This window comes from Schistocerca nitens, chromosome 9 (genome assembly GCF_023898315.1).
Source record: "Schistocerca nitens isolate TAMUIC-IGC-003100 chromosome 9, iqSchNite1.1, whole genome shotgun sequence".
NCBI classification, from domain to species: Eukaryota; Metazoa; Arthropoda; class Insecta; order Orthoptera; family Acrididae; genus Schistocerca; species Schistocerca nitens.
The window spans coordinates 280654665-280672039 of NC_064622.1; the positions used below are offsets into that span (position 1 = coordinate 280654665).

The 17375-nt window shown below is 39.6% G+C and overlaps 1 protein-coding gene across 1 annotated transcript; it reads left to right on the top strand.

Annotated features, from left to right (window-relative positions):
• Window positions 1–613: 613 nt before the first annotated feature.
• On the top strand, window positions 614–17149 carry LOC126203039 (synaptosomal-associated protein 29). The gene is made up of 4 exons (XM_049937276.1): window positions 614–999; window positions 1083–1184; window positions 1381–1552; window positions 16021–17149. Exons 1-4 carry the CDS (start codon window positions 745–747, stop codon window positions 16281–16283), a joined length of 792 nt encoding a protein of 263 aa, XP_049793233.1. The 5' UTR covers window positions 614–744; the 3' UTR covers window positions 16284–17149.
• The last annotated feature ends 226 nt before the right edge of the window (window positions 17150–17375 follow it).

The window sequence follows — 17375 nt, forward strand, 5'->3', positions numbered from 1 at the left end:
CTAATGTAAAAATATTTAATATTTATGTGGAATAAAGTACAAGTTATAAAAATTGGAGCATTTTTCTGCGCATGTTGTGATTCTGTCCATGGAGTCTGACGGTACTTCTGAGTACCAGGAGAGAAAAACGTTGTGAAAAATAAAATAAAATTTTACAAAAAATCCTACCGTCATTTGAGGCCACAATAGCATAAATTCTGCAAAGAAAATGTTAAAAAGTAAACTTTTTCTTATGTCAGAAAACAAAGGGTTAAACAGATTATCAACAGATGGCACCTTCTATATTGCTTTTATAAAAATATTTTCAAATCTGCAATTGTAGAGTCTGCAGTTTCGGCAAGAAACAGTTGATAAAAGAATGCTTTTTTGCTCTTGTAGATAAAATTCGCTTTATTATCATAATTTTTTTCACCAACTGCGGGATGCACTCGTGAACGGAAGTAAATGCAAAATCTGATGATTCTGAAGAACGTGGGAAAATAAATTACAATTTTAGTAGACTTTTCACCTTGCTGAAGACAAAATACTTGTGTTGTGGTTTAGGCTACATGCAAAATCGAGAACGCCGTTGTAATCGAAAATTAGCTACAATCGATATTAGTGTGACGTTTCATCTACAGTCACATGGAGTTTACTGTTTAGTAGTTAGCTGTGGTTAGTGATATAGCTTTGTGTGGAAGGTTGTCAAAATTTTTGTGTAGTTGTAGCTCTGTGATAGGAAAGTTGATCGTGAAAGGTTTGGTGATGGCGGGGCAACGCTATTTAAGTAATCAGAATAGCCCTTTTTTCGCCATAGAGGATGATGTTGATGATGAAACGTTTCTACGAAATTCGAGAGTTGGAAAATCAAGTTATAATCAAGATAGGGTAGATTTAGAAGACAGGAGACAACAGTTGCTTGAGAGAAAACGAGAAATAGAAGAAAGAACTTTAGCGTCTTCCAACAGGTCCATTACAATGTTGCGGGATTCGGAACAGATTGGAGTTGCGACAGCAGAAGTAAATTTTATGTGAAAATGTAATTTTGTTAATTTGTGTGCTTAAAATTTTTGGCGTTTAATCATTTTGTAATTGATGCACAGGAACTATTGCGTCAAAGAGAGCAGTTGGAACGTACAGACAAGAGACTGGATGATATTAACGCAACTCTGCGATTCAGCCAAAAACATATTCAGGGCATAAAGGTACGTAGAAGGAATGATTACCGATGCAAATAAGTTCATCTCTGCAGGTGACACGAAATGTGCAGGCAAATATCAGTGTTTTTTTAATGAAAGGAATTCGAAATTGTTTTTGACTAAGCTCCACTTCAGTTCGCAAATTACGTTGGTGAATGTTTATTGGGGATCAAAATTGTTTAATACGTTGTTTTGTTGGCAGAGTGTAATGGGCAGTTTGAAGAATTACTTCAGTGGAAAATCTAACGAACAGCCTCCTGCTTCCAAAGAAAAATCTAGTATCGATGCTGATAAGACCAAAAGTCCATTAGTTGATACTATTGATAGAACAAGAAGCGCCCCTGGCTTAGTCTCGCCAGTTGATTCTCATCCAGGTTAGTGTAATGAATTTTATGTATTCTGTGTGGTTCTCGCATTATGCATGCAGTCGGAAAGCTAAAATTTTACACCCGGGTATGAACCGATTGATTCTTCCTGTGGCTAACTGCTTCCCTTAGTTATGTTTATTCAAAACATTCTGTATACTACTTGGATTGCTTGCCAGTACATCTATATGTATTTACTTACGTGTTGAATTCTTCAGATTACAGCTAGGTCTAAAGTAAAGAATTCCTGAATTAGTGTGTCTTTAATAAAGTTGGGGTCTGGATGTTATGGCTCCTTGCACTCTTCTTGAAATTGGGAAACGTGTAGTATATGAACTGTGATGTAACATATTCAACACAAGACTCAAGGCATTTTTATCAGTGATAATACTTTTTGCAAGAAATTGTGGGAACTGAAACTGCTCATAGGAGTTCTAGATTTGTAATCTGCCAATTCACTGGGCATTACCCAGACATACCCCCTTGTTGACATTTGTACGTGAAAGTCCTTTGTTGTGTGATCCTTTTAAATTATTACTTGCTGCAGTAAACAGGAACAATTTTTGTGTCTGTCTTCCTTTGTTAAAGGGATCTCCATGGCTTCATCCTTGTAGGCTGCTTCTTTTTCCTTTATAATACGATCCCATGTTACCCTCTTTTTGTAGGATGCTCTACCAGCAATTCATTGAATTGAAACTATAGACTTTTGAATTAAAAATGTTTGCATATGCGTTTGTGTGCCTACCTGAGAGTTAGAGAAAACCTTTGACTGTTCCATGATTCATCTTTTTCGTTGCTGTTAAAGGTCGAATCATGATCAATAGCATTCTAGTGTCCTGAAACTAATGTTTTGCTTGGCAGTGTTATAGAGATGGTTTTAAATGATTGTGTTCAGAAGACCTTTCAGTAAAAGAGTACCTTCAAGTATGAGACTTTATTAACACAGTAGTAGTTTTCATAAACTTAATAATGCAGGCTATATTGCATAAGAAAAAATTCATTATCATTCATGGGGTTTGACTGAATAGAGCACAATATTACTAATTTTTCCTCATAAAACCAGCTTGTGTGTGTCTGAGTTAGTGCACCCTGTGTTTTCAGGTGCTCACTCATCCACATACTAATGGGCCCAACATTACTAAACTTTGGTGATAGGGTGAGAGCCAGTGCATCCAACATGACAAGGTTCTTAGTACATCATTTCAGTGATTTTAAAACTGAGTCAGGAATCAAGTCATATTTACAAAGCTGGACCCTCTCTGGCCTGGGGGCATGCACTACTTGTCTTGGGAAGGGTGTCATAAAGCCATTGTATCTCTTGCTGAGACAAGCAGGCCCACATGTATTGTAACTGATTCCTGATGTCCTGGATACTGGCATTAAGATGGAGCTGATGTCTGGGCTGGTCCTTCACAAGTCCTGTTAGGGACAGATCTGGGGGGTCTCACTGGCTACGTGACTACATCACCATCACTTGGATGGTATGTTCAAATGTTAAGGGGCTACAATATGCTTAGTGCATAATATGCCAATCCTTCTTTCTAGTGGTAATACGTCAACTGGAACCTTGGCAATGAGTGTGCCTGCCCTCACATTCCTGTGCACTCAGACTACAGGCTGCTGTCACTTCTGAACGCCCCACAAATCTGGATGTTGTTTGATTCAACCAGGTGGTCAATTTGACCTACAATGAGGCCTCTTTCAGACTCTGTCAGGCACTGGTAATGCTGTCTTGCACAAATATGCAGTACCTGTATGTGCCCATCAGTGTTCACTCAAATTCCAATGCTGTTCATGCCTTGTGTGCACCCTACCAGGTCTTTAAACACCACTGTCACATAGATTTGTAACTAATCATTTACATACTGTTTGTACATATATGAATTCATGTTGATATCAGAGTGCATGTTCTGTATGCTTAACTTTTCTGTCAAGCAGTGTATTTAACATTCTCAATTTGTCTTTATTTCTTAGAGTATCTTCTCTGAAACATTGCCTAACAGTTCAAATCAATTTTATTGCAGTGGATTGAACTCAAGAAGCAGCTCAGTCTATTGTCAGAATTTTACTTGGGAGGGTTGGGGGGTTGGATTGATTTGGAGGGAGGAGACCAAACTGAGGTCATTGCTCTCATCGGATAGGGAAGGAAGTTGGCCATGCCCTTTCAAAGGAACCATTTGCCCGAGGCGATTTAGGGAAATTGCGGAAAACCTAAATCAGGATGGCCTGAAGTTGGATTGAACCGTTGTCCTGAATGTGAGTCCAGTGTGCTAACCACTGCGCTGCCTCGCTCTTGGGAGGACCTAAGCTAGAGTACAATAGGCAGGTGCAAATAGGTGTATGATGTAGCAGTTAGGTAGAGATGAAATGACTTGCACAGGATAGTCTGGTGAAATTAATCATGTTTAGTTTTAGGAAGAAGGCTGAACCAATGAGCGCTTTGTTACAATGACTGTAATTTTTATAGAACCTCTTTTGTTTTCTTGGTTCAGTCATATGGATTTTTTCCTGATTGTTGATTGTCCAGTTCTAATACTGTATTTTATTATGATAAAATTTGAATTACTGCTGTCACCTGTCTGGTATATCCTATTTCTGGTTAGCAGTTAGGTTCTTTCGAAATTATTAGAACATAGGAAATTTACAAATCCTGTGTCTCAACATATTACTCTCTAAATTTCTGGTACTTAATTCAAAGTAAAACCTTCAGTAGTGTATAGTCTTCCTGATCAAAATCCAATTCCTTATTCTGTGATCAGGCACTCTATTAAACCTGTGTTACATGAGTGAGTTAATGATCATTTGGTCTGTAAACTGACATTCTGCACTCAAAATCTGTGTGTGTTGGCAATTATACAGCCCATATGTGCTTCTCAAATCCCAGATTTCCATTTTCATTCGGATAGTAAATGCAAAAGGGATACCATTAAATGTCATAACATTTTACCTACCTCACATTACTCATAGTTTGCCTTGTTTGACACTATAAAGCTCCCCCCCTCCCCGGAGGGGGGGGAGCTTGCCACTCTTTGGTGGGTTTGTGATTGGCTATCACGAGGCTCCAGCCTTTGCAGCATTTTTTCCCTTCCATGCTGTATATTTAACCTCTCGCTATTCTTTTTCTCCCTCCCTTGGGGAACATAACTGGGATGTTATTGGGAATGTTCTGCCCTGTCTATCGCTGACCTGTCTCACCTTTGTTTTTCACTTCCTTTTCCTTTCTTCATGTCCCTTCTCTCGTTCCTCCTCTTCGACGTTTGAGGTTCGTCTTTTTCTTCCCCCCTGTGCACGCCTGAAGGGCAGTCCACGTGTCCGACGTGTAATAGGTGACTGGGTAACCTGTAATTCCCAGCCCTGGGTCGACAGGTAGGGTTCAGACGTACCCCGTGGTACAGGCCATGCCCAGGGAGGGTTACCAATGTTATTCGACACCCAGTCAAGTGTGTAGCCTGCGGTAGGGATGCACATGAGGGCAATTGTCCACCCGCTTCTCCCCGCTGTATCAACTGCGATGGCAGCCATGCCGTCTCTTCTTGGAATTGTCCCATGTATCTTGATGAGCGGGTTGCCCAAGATGTCCAGGTAAAGGAATAAGTGCCTTGCCCAGTCGATAGCAAGTTACTGGCTGGTCCCAAACCCTGTATTCTACCATCTGGCCCCTATAGTTCTGTTCTTGTTACCCCTCGCTCCACGAAGGACATGGCCATGCAGACATGCGACCCCAAATTCAGTTCAGAGTATGTGAAATCACCCAGTGTCAAGGTGGCTTCGCCATCCCCCCCTGTCCAGCTGTGCAACAAACCGTCAAACTCTCGCCTCAAGGGGTGAAGCCACCAGCTACACAAAACGGTAGGACAGGAGTAGTACTCCTGTGTAGACTCCCTCTGTCCCTCCAGCCAAACACCCAAGTCTTCCTGTACCCAGAAAGCCTCGAAGAAGTCCACCAAAGACGAATGGTCTTCTCCTTTGCCAACTCAAAGATCCTCTTCGACAGTGTTGCCACGTGGTATCTTAGACCGGCCAGCCTCTGTCTCGCCGGTGCACACCACCAACCATTTTTCAGCGTTAGACTCCACAGACCAACAGGACACGCAGGCCGATGCTTCCGTGGGCCCCAAACTTCTCTGGTCAAGGACCTTGCCAGCTGGTATTCTTCCTTCTAGTGGTATAACTGAATCTTGGCAACAATGCAGAATATGTTTGGGAATTCTGTGACAGAGTTACACCCTGCTAAATTAATTTGACTTTTCATGACATTTTCATTGAATAATCAGCGATTTTTCACTTATTGTGTGACTTCAGGTTATCAATTTATGATTTTGAGTCCAGGAAAGTCATTCCACGGAATTATAACTAGTCTTGTCTTTCATATTGAGATTTGTTTGTCATAGCTGTCAGGGGGACACTAAGGAAGAGATGAATACTGCAACTCTTCGCTAGCACTTGAGGTTACGTGGTCACCAGTAAAATGGCAACTGCTTTGTCTCTAGGTTTCAGTCTCACTTAAAGCTAGGTTTTCATTTTTCCTGTGACAAAGTTGCACACAGCCAGATCAAAATTGTCTAAGGAAGTCTATTGCACAATTGATAATTCCACTTTCCACTTCAGCCTACATAATTTTTAACTGTGAATACACAGTTTTATTTATGAAATGCATTTCCATTCTACGTGCATATGATGCACAAAGGTAAACAGACAGACAGTTTTGAAGTCCAAAGTGAGTAATGTCTTACTAATTCATGCTGATATAGGCATATTCATGTTATTGATACCTCATGTTTTACTAAAGCAGACTTTCATCATAAGATTATAGTGGTAAGTTATTTCATTTGTACTAATACAGTGCATGTTTTAACAGCATTTACCATTAGTTCATTGAACACAACAGTAATCATCAGAGAAAGATCAGGTACCTACTATACATTGTGCCCCATGAGGAATTGTCAGTATTCAGGGTTTTGACAGGAATGATCATTTGAAGCAAAAAATCCCATTACCAGGGCACTAGAATGGATACCGTTTTGCTCATCTTTGCTACTGTGAAACACCTACTAAAAAGTGCTCATAGCTCATGAAGGTATGCGCTTTAGAGCCTTTGATTACTAAACTTTTTTGTTTCTAATGATCTTTCCTGTAACATACCTGAATATTGACCATTCTTCATGGGACATGCTGTATTTTCTTTTGCATTATCTGAAACTGTCTGACAATGTTAAGGTACTCCTTGAGGTTTTGGGATTGCAGCCGGGTTATGTAGACTTCCTGCCACGATATTTTGGCTGATAGCCACTCACTAGCTTCATGTGAGTGATAAGCACTGGAGATTACAAGTTCTCATTACTAACTTTATACCAAAAATTATCATGGAAATATGTGTACAGAGTCAGCTGTAAGATGAATGACGTCTGTCAAGTTTCACACCCTTCTTTAATATTGCTCCATCTGTGGCATGCAGGTGGATGTGTAATGGTGCTACTACAGGCATTTGTGAAGTTGAAATTCAGATGTCAAATTTAATCAAATTAACTATCACTAGATGTGGCATTGGTCATAAAATGTTTTCTTTCTGAAGAAATTAAAGAAATGATCTGGTCCCAAACCTTACCCAGTTGAAAGCCACCATCACAATTGATGAAATTTTCTTCTAAACATATATCCTCCGATTCCTTAATAACTGAATCCTAGGAGGATCTCTTAGAGGCCAAGATTTCTGGGGCAGAATAATCCATGGAAGAATGTCATGTCAAGATATGATGCTCAGCTATCACTAACTTACTGGGCTGTACAAAACACCAGAGTTGCCATTGTGTTAAACGCATCTTGCATGCACTGTTTGCACTGTCTATCCAATTTAGGTTTTGCCATATTGGCAAGGTATTCTGTAGAAGCCAGCCCTCCACTATCCCAGATCATCCTTTGCTGAAGTGGGAAGATCACAGTCTTTGTAGGTTGGCGTAATGTTTCCTTATGATTCTGCCCAATTTAACAAAATTTTGCTGACATAAAAGTGGAGTGTCCTGAACTTGAAAGTTCCTCCTCCTCTTATTCTTGTAGGTGGTCATGTTTCTTCTCCTTAAGGCTGTGCTGATTTGATGTGGAGAATAATAATTACTTACGAACCCTGATTGTAGGTGTTTCAGCTCCTTTGCAAGGCTGTATCCATCAGATACATGTGCCTGGTGCACAAACATTTGAAAGAAACCTGTAGTTAGTGATGGGTGATGGCAGCTAGATGACTGCAAATATAGGTTTGTATGTGTGAGCTTGCAGTAAATGGAATGAACCAGTGATCCATCCACATATTGCCTGAAGACTTTTGGTTTCATTTCGGCCGAATCAATTACATTCTTCTCAGTCTCCCATAAAAAACTTTGCTACCAGAGGGAAGAGGACTATGCATGGTAACACAGCCAAGTTGCCCAAAATGTTCACTGTTGAATAAAAAAGTAGGTTGAGGAAAGGACTTTATGAAAGTGCTACGTCAGCTTTGAACTTACTGCTGAGTGTCAAAGAATCAACGAGAGGGACCCTAGTGAAGATTGAGGCAACATTTGATCTTGCTAATAGGAGGTCTGTTCAGTTGCTGGCAAGCAGCATTTGCATGAGGTAGTGTGTACTGCTCATGTTGACTTTTCTTTGCTAGGGAATGACAGAACTGGAGCAGTGGTATTCCATCAAATTTTGCCAGAAATTGGGTGACAGGCAGGTGGAAACAATTCAGAAGATGCAGACTGCTTTTGGTGACAGTTCTATGGGCATCACACAGAGTAAAGAGTGGTACAGATAGTTTACATCGGTGGGGAGTGAGCCACACTTTGGTTGGCCATCAACATACTGAAATAACCCGGTCATTGCCAAAGTGAATGCTATGGTGATGGAGGAACGTTGTGTGAGTATCAGAGAAATTGTGGAAGAGCTGAGCATTGGCACTTTCTTGGCACATTCCATTGTGACTGAAGATTCGGCGCTGAAGAGTGCGTTGGTGAAATCTGTGCCGAAGCAGCTGACGGTGGAATAAAAGCAGCTTTGTGTTGAAGTCTCACGGCATAAGTTCTGGGTGTACGGGCACAACCCGGGAACCAAATCCCAGTCACTGTGGAAGCATTCCTCATCACAAAGACCAAGGGTCTGCCAAGTGTGCAGCAATGTCAAATTGTTGCTGACTGCTGTCTTCGACTCACATGGTGTAGTACAACATGAGCACGTATCACAGGCTCAAACAACAAGGATGAGTACTACAGGGATGTCCTCCATCACCCACATGATGCTATGTGTTGCAGGAGACTGGACTTGTGGTCAACAGGATATTGGCACAATCGTCATGGCAACTCATACTTTTCTGGTGAAAAAAGATTCTGTGCTTAAACAGGCTCCTTACTCTCCTACTGTGTCCCTTTGTGATATGTGACAAGTTCCGCAAACTTGAGAGGCTATTGAAAAGAATGCGATTTCAGGCAACAGCGGACATTGTGGAAGCAATGACAGCTGAGCTGAACTCCATTCCGAAAGAGGCTTTTTCAGCACGCTTCCAACAATGGCAGCACTATTGGGAGAGGTGTGTGGAGTCCCCAAGGACTACTTTGAGGGTGATTAGACATTCAATGCTTCAGGCAAGCAAGTTCATTATTCCTGGCCATAGGTTGGATACTTCTCTAACAGACCTTGTAGGTCTGACTGGTTGAGTCGAAGTGACTGCAGTCTATTAATAAACTCACCGGAGTTGTGAATATGATGTGAGCGCTTCCCCGCAAAAGGTCTCACTAAAGACACAAGATGCCTAGCTAAGTCATATGTTGGAATGCCAGTATTTCTCACAAAAGGACCTTATTTGTGTACCTTTGGAAGACTGTGTAACCATGGTGGAGCAGAGCTATGAAATCGTAATCTTTCGCATCTTCTTGCAGAAGCAAAGAAGAAATCAGCAATGTTATTGTTTCTTTTTTTGCCCTCCCTGTTGGGTCTGTATAAATCTTCCAGTATGTTCATTCACTCAAGAAGGTATAAATCAGCACTAGTACAGGGTGTTTCTCCTGTATGTCGCCAATATTCCGTCAAGAAGAGGCAGAATTGTAAGGAAACATTATGTCTAAGTAGTCTTCCACCAACAACAAAGACTTGTGCTCTTCCCAGTTCGGCAAAGGACGATCTAGGATTGTGGAGGGCTGGCTTCTACAGTATACCTCGCTAGTATGGCAAAATCTGCATTGGTCACAGTCCACAGTGCATGAAAGATGTTCTCTCTCTCTCTCTCTCTCTCTCTCTCTCTCTCTCTCTCTCTCACACACACACACACACACACACACACACACACACAACCTTTTGCAGCCCAGTAAGTCAGCTGTAACTGAGCATTGTATCTCCACAGGACATTCCATGGATTAATCTGCCATGGAAATCTTTACTTCAATTATATCCTTCTGGGATTGTTATTACGGAACTGGAGGCAATACATTTAGCAAAAGATTTTCAGTCATGATGGCAACTTTCAACTAGATAAGTAGTAGGGCCAGGTGATTCCTTCAACTTTCTTCAAAATGAAAACATTGTATGACCAATGGCACATCTAGCGACAATTAAATTTACTAATTTTGACATCAGAATTTTAACTCTGTGAGTGTACGTTCCAACAGAACGCACATTTAGTATCACCATTGCACATCCACCTGCTCACCATAAATGGAGCAATACTCGAACAGGGTGTGATACTCGATAGGTCGCTCATGTTGTGGATGCCTTTGAGCATGCGTCACTGTGCCAGTTTTTGATATAAAGTTAGCGATTTGAACTAGTAGTCTTCTGTGCTTAACACTCACGTGAACATGGCTGAAGGGTTGTCAGCTGATATATTGTGACAAGAAGTGTGCGTAATCCAGATGCAGTCCCAAAATTCGTAGAATACTCTTTAAAGTGGGAAAATTTCAATAATTGCAATGTTCCTAAAGAATTAGAACATTTGCAATCCGTCTTCAGGGAGAATGGATATTCTACACGCCAAATCCGCACAGCTGTAACAAAGAAGAAATGTAAAGAGAAACAAGAAGAAGAAGACAAAGAGGTGGTCAGGTCCAGGGCGTTTCTTCCGTATGTGGGTAACTTCTCCTCTAAAATAGGAAGGATTTTAAAGAAGCATTGTGTTAAAGTGATCTTCCGACCACCTACGAAAATATCGGCTTTGCTTGGCTCTGTGAAGGACGATCTGGGTCTGAGGAAGGCGGGTATTTATAAGATCCCTTGTCAATGTGGCAAATCCTACATTGGCCAAACACAGTACGGGAAAGATGCGTGGAGCATGAGCGCCACACACGTCTACTACAGCCCAACAAATCAGCCATAGCAGAACACTGTATTTCGACGGGACACTCCATGGATTATTGTGGAACAAAAATTTTAGCGACAACTAGATCTTTTTGGGAATCCGTTATCAAGGAGTCCATGGCGATAAGATTGGCAAAAGATCTTATTAATCGAGACGGCGGCTTTCAGATGGATAAAGCATGGGATCCTGTAATTTCTTTAATCGCTTCACAGAGACATGGGTCTGCATCTAGTGTGACGGCTGACGAAAATTGATTTTATACTTTCGACTACCGCGCATCAGCTGCGCAAAGGCGTTTTACGACAGATAGCGCAAATGTAGGTACACCACTATGCATGCGCGGCCCGCTTCTGCTGCAGAGCGTGCCAAATTAGATAGGGGGCGCGGTATTAGCCTTCTCCACTGCGCAGGTGCCGCCGCGCCAATTTTCGGTATATATAGAACGACGCGCACCAGTAATCTTCAGTCTTGTACTCACCTGAAGATGGCTGAATGTTTGTTAGCCGAAATATTGTGCCAAGATGTCAACGTGATCCGGCTGCAAGCCTGAAATATGATGGACCAATCAATACGCTGGGAAAACTTCAAGATACACAATGTTAAAGTAGTTTACCAATTCCATGCTTATAGAAAACTGTCGGAGTTAGATATTGTCAAACCAGGTTTGAGTTGTATTTTCATCTCGAAAGGCATTTGCTTGACGGTTGTTTGATGAGAAGTGGGAAAGAAAACATTTGAGGGCATAAGTTTAGAAGGATAAGTGTTTTAGGGATGACTTCCCAAACTAACTCCTGGATAGTTATGTTTGCGACATCAGGAGAGTGTGTTATCTCATAGTAATAACATATTATGCAGTTTCATCTGTCATTTCCCTTACACTCTGACCGAAAGATGTCATAGTTGATGGCAACTAATATCAGCAGCAGTGGAAACATCCCTGGGAGTGGGTAGAGCACAACACCTGTTTTAAGCCACCAGATGACACATATTATTTTGACACTGCCCTTTGCTCAAGTGTGTCTTTTCTCTTAGGCCCCATTTGTTAATTTCTTCTTAATTGTAGCTTGTCACCAGCAACAATATTGCGTAGGGGTGCTTAATGAGTGAACTGAAGATATTCAAGCAAATATGCTGTAAATTCACCTTTTTGGTTGTTGCTTTGAATTAGAGCATGTGGTACGCCTAAACCTGACAGTTAAATGGTCCCAGTTCATTGCATGTCAGTTATTGAAACTTCCTGAATGATGAAAAGCATTCAAGCCAGAACTGTCTTCCTTGAAACAAGCAAATCCTTTTCTGACATGTTTTGCTCAAAAGCTCTAACCCCATCTACAGTACAAAGTATTTGGGCTATGACTGCTGCCTTCATCTCTACCTAACCCAAAGTATGCAATGTTACAAATGTTAGATTTTTGCCACACTGTTTTACAATGCTTATGCTATGTTCATAAGTAAAGTATGCATAATCCAACACATGGCTAAAAGACACATACTAAAACTTAAGACAAGAAAATGTTAGCTGATGGACACTCAAAGCACCGCATCACTTGGTCGTATGGCACTTCATGTGAGGCAGCAAGTGGCTGCTTGTTGGTAGCCACAGTAGCCTGAGGAAACTCGCAAGCATATACTATCCTGATCTTCACACAGCTATGAGCTGTTTTGTAAATTGTTTCCTGAAGTTTTTACTATTACTGGGGTGCAGAAAATGAAGTGAATTATCAGGAGAAATGCAGTTTTAAAAAATAGTAGAGTATGTGGACCTGAACTCAAAACTTCGTGGCTACATTTTGCAGTGTTTACCACTATCATGAGCTCATTCAGCACTCAGCAGCTAGAGTAGGAGACAACACTTCCTCCATACATTTCCACATTCTATAATGTCGTGAAGTCATGTGTATGGTTGGACTGTCTGATGGGCTGTCAGTTTTATTGGCAGCCATAATAGAACAACTTGGGCTTAGTGTGTGTCAGCCAGTTTGTAGCTGGGTTTTATGTCTGAGACTGTACATTTATGACTCGTCTTCTGCATTTGGTGGCTGTATTTAACATTAGAAATGTAAAATTGTTAGATCACGGATCTGATATTCAACAGAAAGACTGATGAAATTTGCAGCTCAGAAATGCAAAATCTTTCTTAAATCATTCTATAAAGATTTTGAGAATCTGTGTGAATTCTTACAATCTGTTATCATCAACAGTTCTGATATGGCAGTGAGAGATGTTTTATTAATATGAAAACCATTCCAAAAGGAAGGGTTTCTCAGTGAGCAATGAAGAGACCTGTATTGGGAACTACTAGGAGGTACAGTAAAGGAAACAAACTAATTAGGAAAAGGCTCGAGTGGGAGATCTTAAAGTGGAATGAAAATAAAATTGTAGTTGGAACTTGTAGACAGACAAATGGAGCTGGTTCAAGATCATTTTTCCATACAAGTGACACATCAATTGCCCCTGACCCCTCCTCCTGAGACGTTTTGAAAATTGAGATAGATTCTGGTAGGTAGGCAAAAACTAATAACAGCATTTTGCTTGTAGTAAACAGGCTGTGAAGGTTTGTATGATGAAGGCTGTACTCTGCACCTGGATTGTTTATTCACTAACACTGATCTGAACAAAACTAAGGCAGTGGGAACAGTATTGAGAAATTGCAAAATGTCTAGCTAAGGATTTAGTATCCCAGACACTGAAAAGAAAATTAACTTTCATTTCACAGATGAAGACTATTTGTAGTATGTGAAATGGAAAGGCACTAGGGATGTACTTTCTTTGACAATGAAGCACAACGTGGCAACGTGGCAACATGGCAACATCTAATGTTGATGTCAGAATGGAGTTGGGAGTCATAGAAGAGATGAAACCTGATGTAGTTTAGATTACAATAGGAACAAGATTGGTGTGGATCACAATGACCAGCAAATAGGCTTTTACCATTTTGAGAGGGGGGGAAAAAAAGTGGTGGAAGACAGTTGTTTTCGCCTTTTCATGATGATGATCTTAAATGTGTGTGTTCTATATAAAGTCGAAGTGTATTAGTAGGCATCTTGTTCAATTCATTACTAAATTGGCCTTGGCCTTGGCCTTGGCAAACACAGGTGGCCTGGCTGAATAAACTTCCACTTAAAACATTTCACCTGTTAATATTATCGGTGGAAGACATTTTCCTAAGTTCTTCCAGCTTCAGAAAAGTCAAAATTGCTTTGGAGGAGATACAAAGTTAGTGCAGAAAGAAGCAAGCCAAGATCGTGCAAAGTGGCAAGGAGAGATACCAGATACTATTGTGAAGAGTGTGATGTAGGACTTTCTTTTTCAGAGTGTGAAATTTTTCACACTAGATCAGATGTAACTAAGTAATAAAGAAAACCACATTTTCAAACAGTTTTATTTCTAGTAACAACAAATTCAAATTGTATCTCTGTTTGGAAAATTAAAGGTGAGACTGTTGCAAAAACAACACATTTTAATTTCAGTATAATAAAATTATCGTTGACATAGGTCTGTTTCTTTGCAGCATTTCTTAGAAAAAAAGATCCATGTTTCAAATATAAACTGATCTAAAAAGTTCTGTGCATTAGAACCTGCTGCACAAAATCCAGAAAAACTGAAAATGTGCAGCATCAGTCAGTCAATGGGACTATAGCAGCCCAGCCCTCAGTGTTAAAAATAAATAAAAATGTTGAGACTGTGGAAATGGTTTTTAAATAAATGAAATAAAGAATAATACTACATTCAAATTGCTCTGTAAAAGAAATAAATGTTGTCCTTTCATTCCAGTTCTGAATATTAAGATGAAACACTTCATTACCATTTAAAGTAATTTCTGAGATATTTTAAAAGCTTGTAGTGAAAGCAGAAAAAAATGAGACCTATTGTATTGTACTGGCTTAAAATAAAATTATGCTATCTGTTAGACTGAGTGGAAAGGGTGAAAATACAAAGTTTCTGTAATTTTTAGTTTAGTGAAGGAACTCCTTAATTCTGTAAGTCAAGAGTTACTTAACTTTTCATTGGAGAATGGGACAGAAATACAAAAATCGTCATCTAATTTTAAATTAGATGACACTGTTCAACTGCATAAGACGTATGTTGCATGTGAAGGAATCAAATATTAGAAAATTTACCATGAAAGAAATTAAAATTATCATAAGACAGAAAAATTTACCTTAAGGACTGCTCTATTTTACCTATATCACTAAGTTCATATTTCTTCTTCACTCCCCTGGGATAACTTGTCTTTTCTATTTCAAACTCTGAATGAGATTCAGATTTGCAGCAAGCATTTATCCATCCTTTATCATACTGTCTCAAGCCCTCTTGCAATGTCATCATCTTTGAAAATACTGCCAGCACTTTAAGCTAGATCTATTGCAGTGTATCAGTTTACAGTAACTATTTGGAGAGCTTTGTACACCTGGTTGGATCCTAAACATAGTTTCATACCATATCACTGCCCAACAAAGAAATAAGAATTCTTGTGACGTTCTTGCAATACCAGTGGTACAGTTTCTTCCAAAAGCATCTCCCTTAGAATCTTCGCTAGTTTCATAAAAGGCACCATACACTTCCTCAATGTAGTATCTAACAGGCTCCAAGGTATCCATTTGATATTCCCTAGAGGTACCACTGAGAGGTTTTACACCCAGGTAGATAAACCTTTCTTCAAAATCCACCATCAAAAACTTTGAGAACTGTACTGAACACATACACGCCTCACCTCATTCCATCCGTGATAGGAAGCACCTGAAATATTGGAAGCCATAGATACCTCATTTGGGAGTGCCAACTTCAATCTGCTCTTTTAATTTTATAACTTTTCTTTGTGTAATTCATTTCCATTTTTTGGAGATCTCTTAAACTGCCATGACAGTCTTACTCTGACTGACTGTATTTCTTATGTTAATATTTGCAAATTAACTTCAACTTATTAACTAGTACATCAAGAAGAAAGTAGAATTTTCATTGATTTCAGTTTTTTTCTCATTAAAATAGTTCTTAAGTGGAGGAATTGAAGTGTTAAAGATATAAGTAATCATTGCATAGAACAAATTAGACATTTTTTTATGTATTTCAATTAATAACATCTATTTTGGATTATTCTAACTTTAGTTTTTAATGTAAACCACAGCAGATGAACAATCTTAATGATTTTGATTTGTAACAGGTCTACGAACCAGAGGATTAACAACTGATACCTTTGCCTCTGCTGACACTAATGATATGAGTGACATGCAGTTAGCTTTGGACCGTAACTTGGAAGAAATGTGTGGTTCATTATCGCGGCTGAAAGGTTTGGCCGCTGGGCTAGGGGAAGAAATTGACTCTCAGAATGAGCTACTTGATAAAATAACAGACAAAACAGACACAGCAGATACCACTTTGCAGCGCCAAAATAAGGATATGCGTCGCTTGCTGGGCAAGAAATAGTGTGTTGGTGACAACATAATAGGACAGTGGGGCCTTATAAAGATGGAAACTTGAGCTGCCATTACCATCTTGTGGTGTGAAGAGTTCTATTTGTGTGTTTCTTATGAAACAGTTTCCTTCCTTCCAGTGAACACTGAAATTTTTTTACATGGAAGGTGGAAATTTGTGTCAGTTTTTAAAGTGATTTTTTTCCTTATGAAATCTGACACATGTAAAAACAAGCACAGCTTAGTGTAGATGTCATTATGCAATCTCAGTGATATATTAATTCAGCAAGCTATGTTAATTTGTTAAATGTTTTGATGAAACCTATTGTTCAGTCTGTGTTGAATGCATCCTTTTGTGATGGGGTGAGAGAGATTGTAGGTGAGGCTACAAGGTGTGTGTGTGTGTGTGTGTGTGTGTGTGTGTGTGTGTGTGTGTGTGTGTGTGTGTGTGTGTGTGTGTTTTGGGGAGGGGGGTGGTACTGAAGTACTTAGTTATTTTTCCTATTCCAACAAAAGTCTTGGAAGAGTGTATTAAATTTCTGTAAATAATAGCAACCTTATTTTCATGTTTTTTATTTGAGAAAACATTGATGTGTTTCTGTGTGATAGCATACAGTAAAATTGATATTGTTCAAATGAATGAAGGTTTTATGAATGTTTGCTCAATTTACTTTCCTTTCCTGCCCAGGTAGGATTCCTATCAATTGTGATTTATTAAAACAAGACAAATAACATGTTCTGCTTCTATGCAGCACTTGTGCTCTACAAATGAAAAAAATTCTGTGGTGCATTTAATATACCTCTGGTGTTCTCATTGTAGTTCACAAAATATTTTGTTTGTAAAATGTTTCATATATAATAAAATTGTTTTTTACTTTATTTAGAACTTTTTAAATTTCATGATACATCTCTTTTTGGTTTGGTTATTCATTGTGGTGAGTTTTTTGTGAATAGGTTGGTTTGCATTGATACTGTGAATGTGTTGATCTTGCCTAAGGGTGGCTAGATCTCTTACAAAATGTGGCAGCAACACAAAAATGCATTCTCAGTGTGAATACGCACAGATTCCATTCTGTTATTTCCTCCTTTCGCATCTGCTGCGGTG

Bases quoted from the DNA above. Each gene is read 5' to 3' on its own strand.
- LOC126203039 (XM_049937276.1), top strand. From the start codon at position 745: ATGGCGGGGCAACGCTATTTAAGTAATCAGAATAGCCCTTTTTTCGCC. The intron at 1,185-1,380 runs GTACGTAGAAGG...TTTTGTTGGCAG, and splicing joins AACATATTCAGGGCATAAAG to AGTGTAATGGGCAGTTTGAA. The intron at 1,553-16,020 runs GTTAGTGTAATG...GATTTGTAACAG, and splicing joins GCCAGTTGATTCTCATCCAG to GTCTACGAACCAGAGGATTA.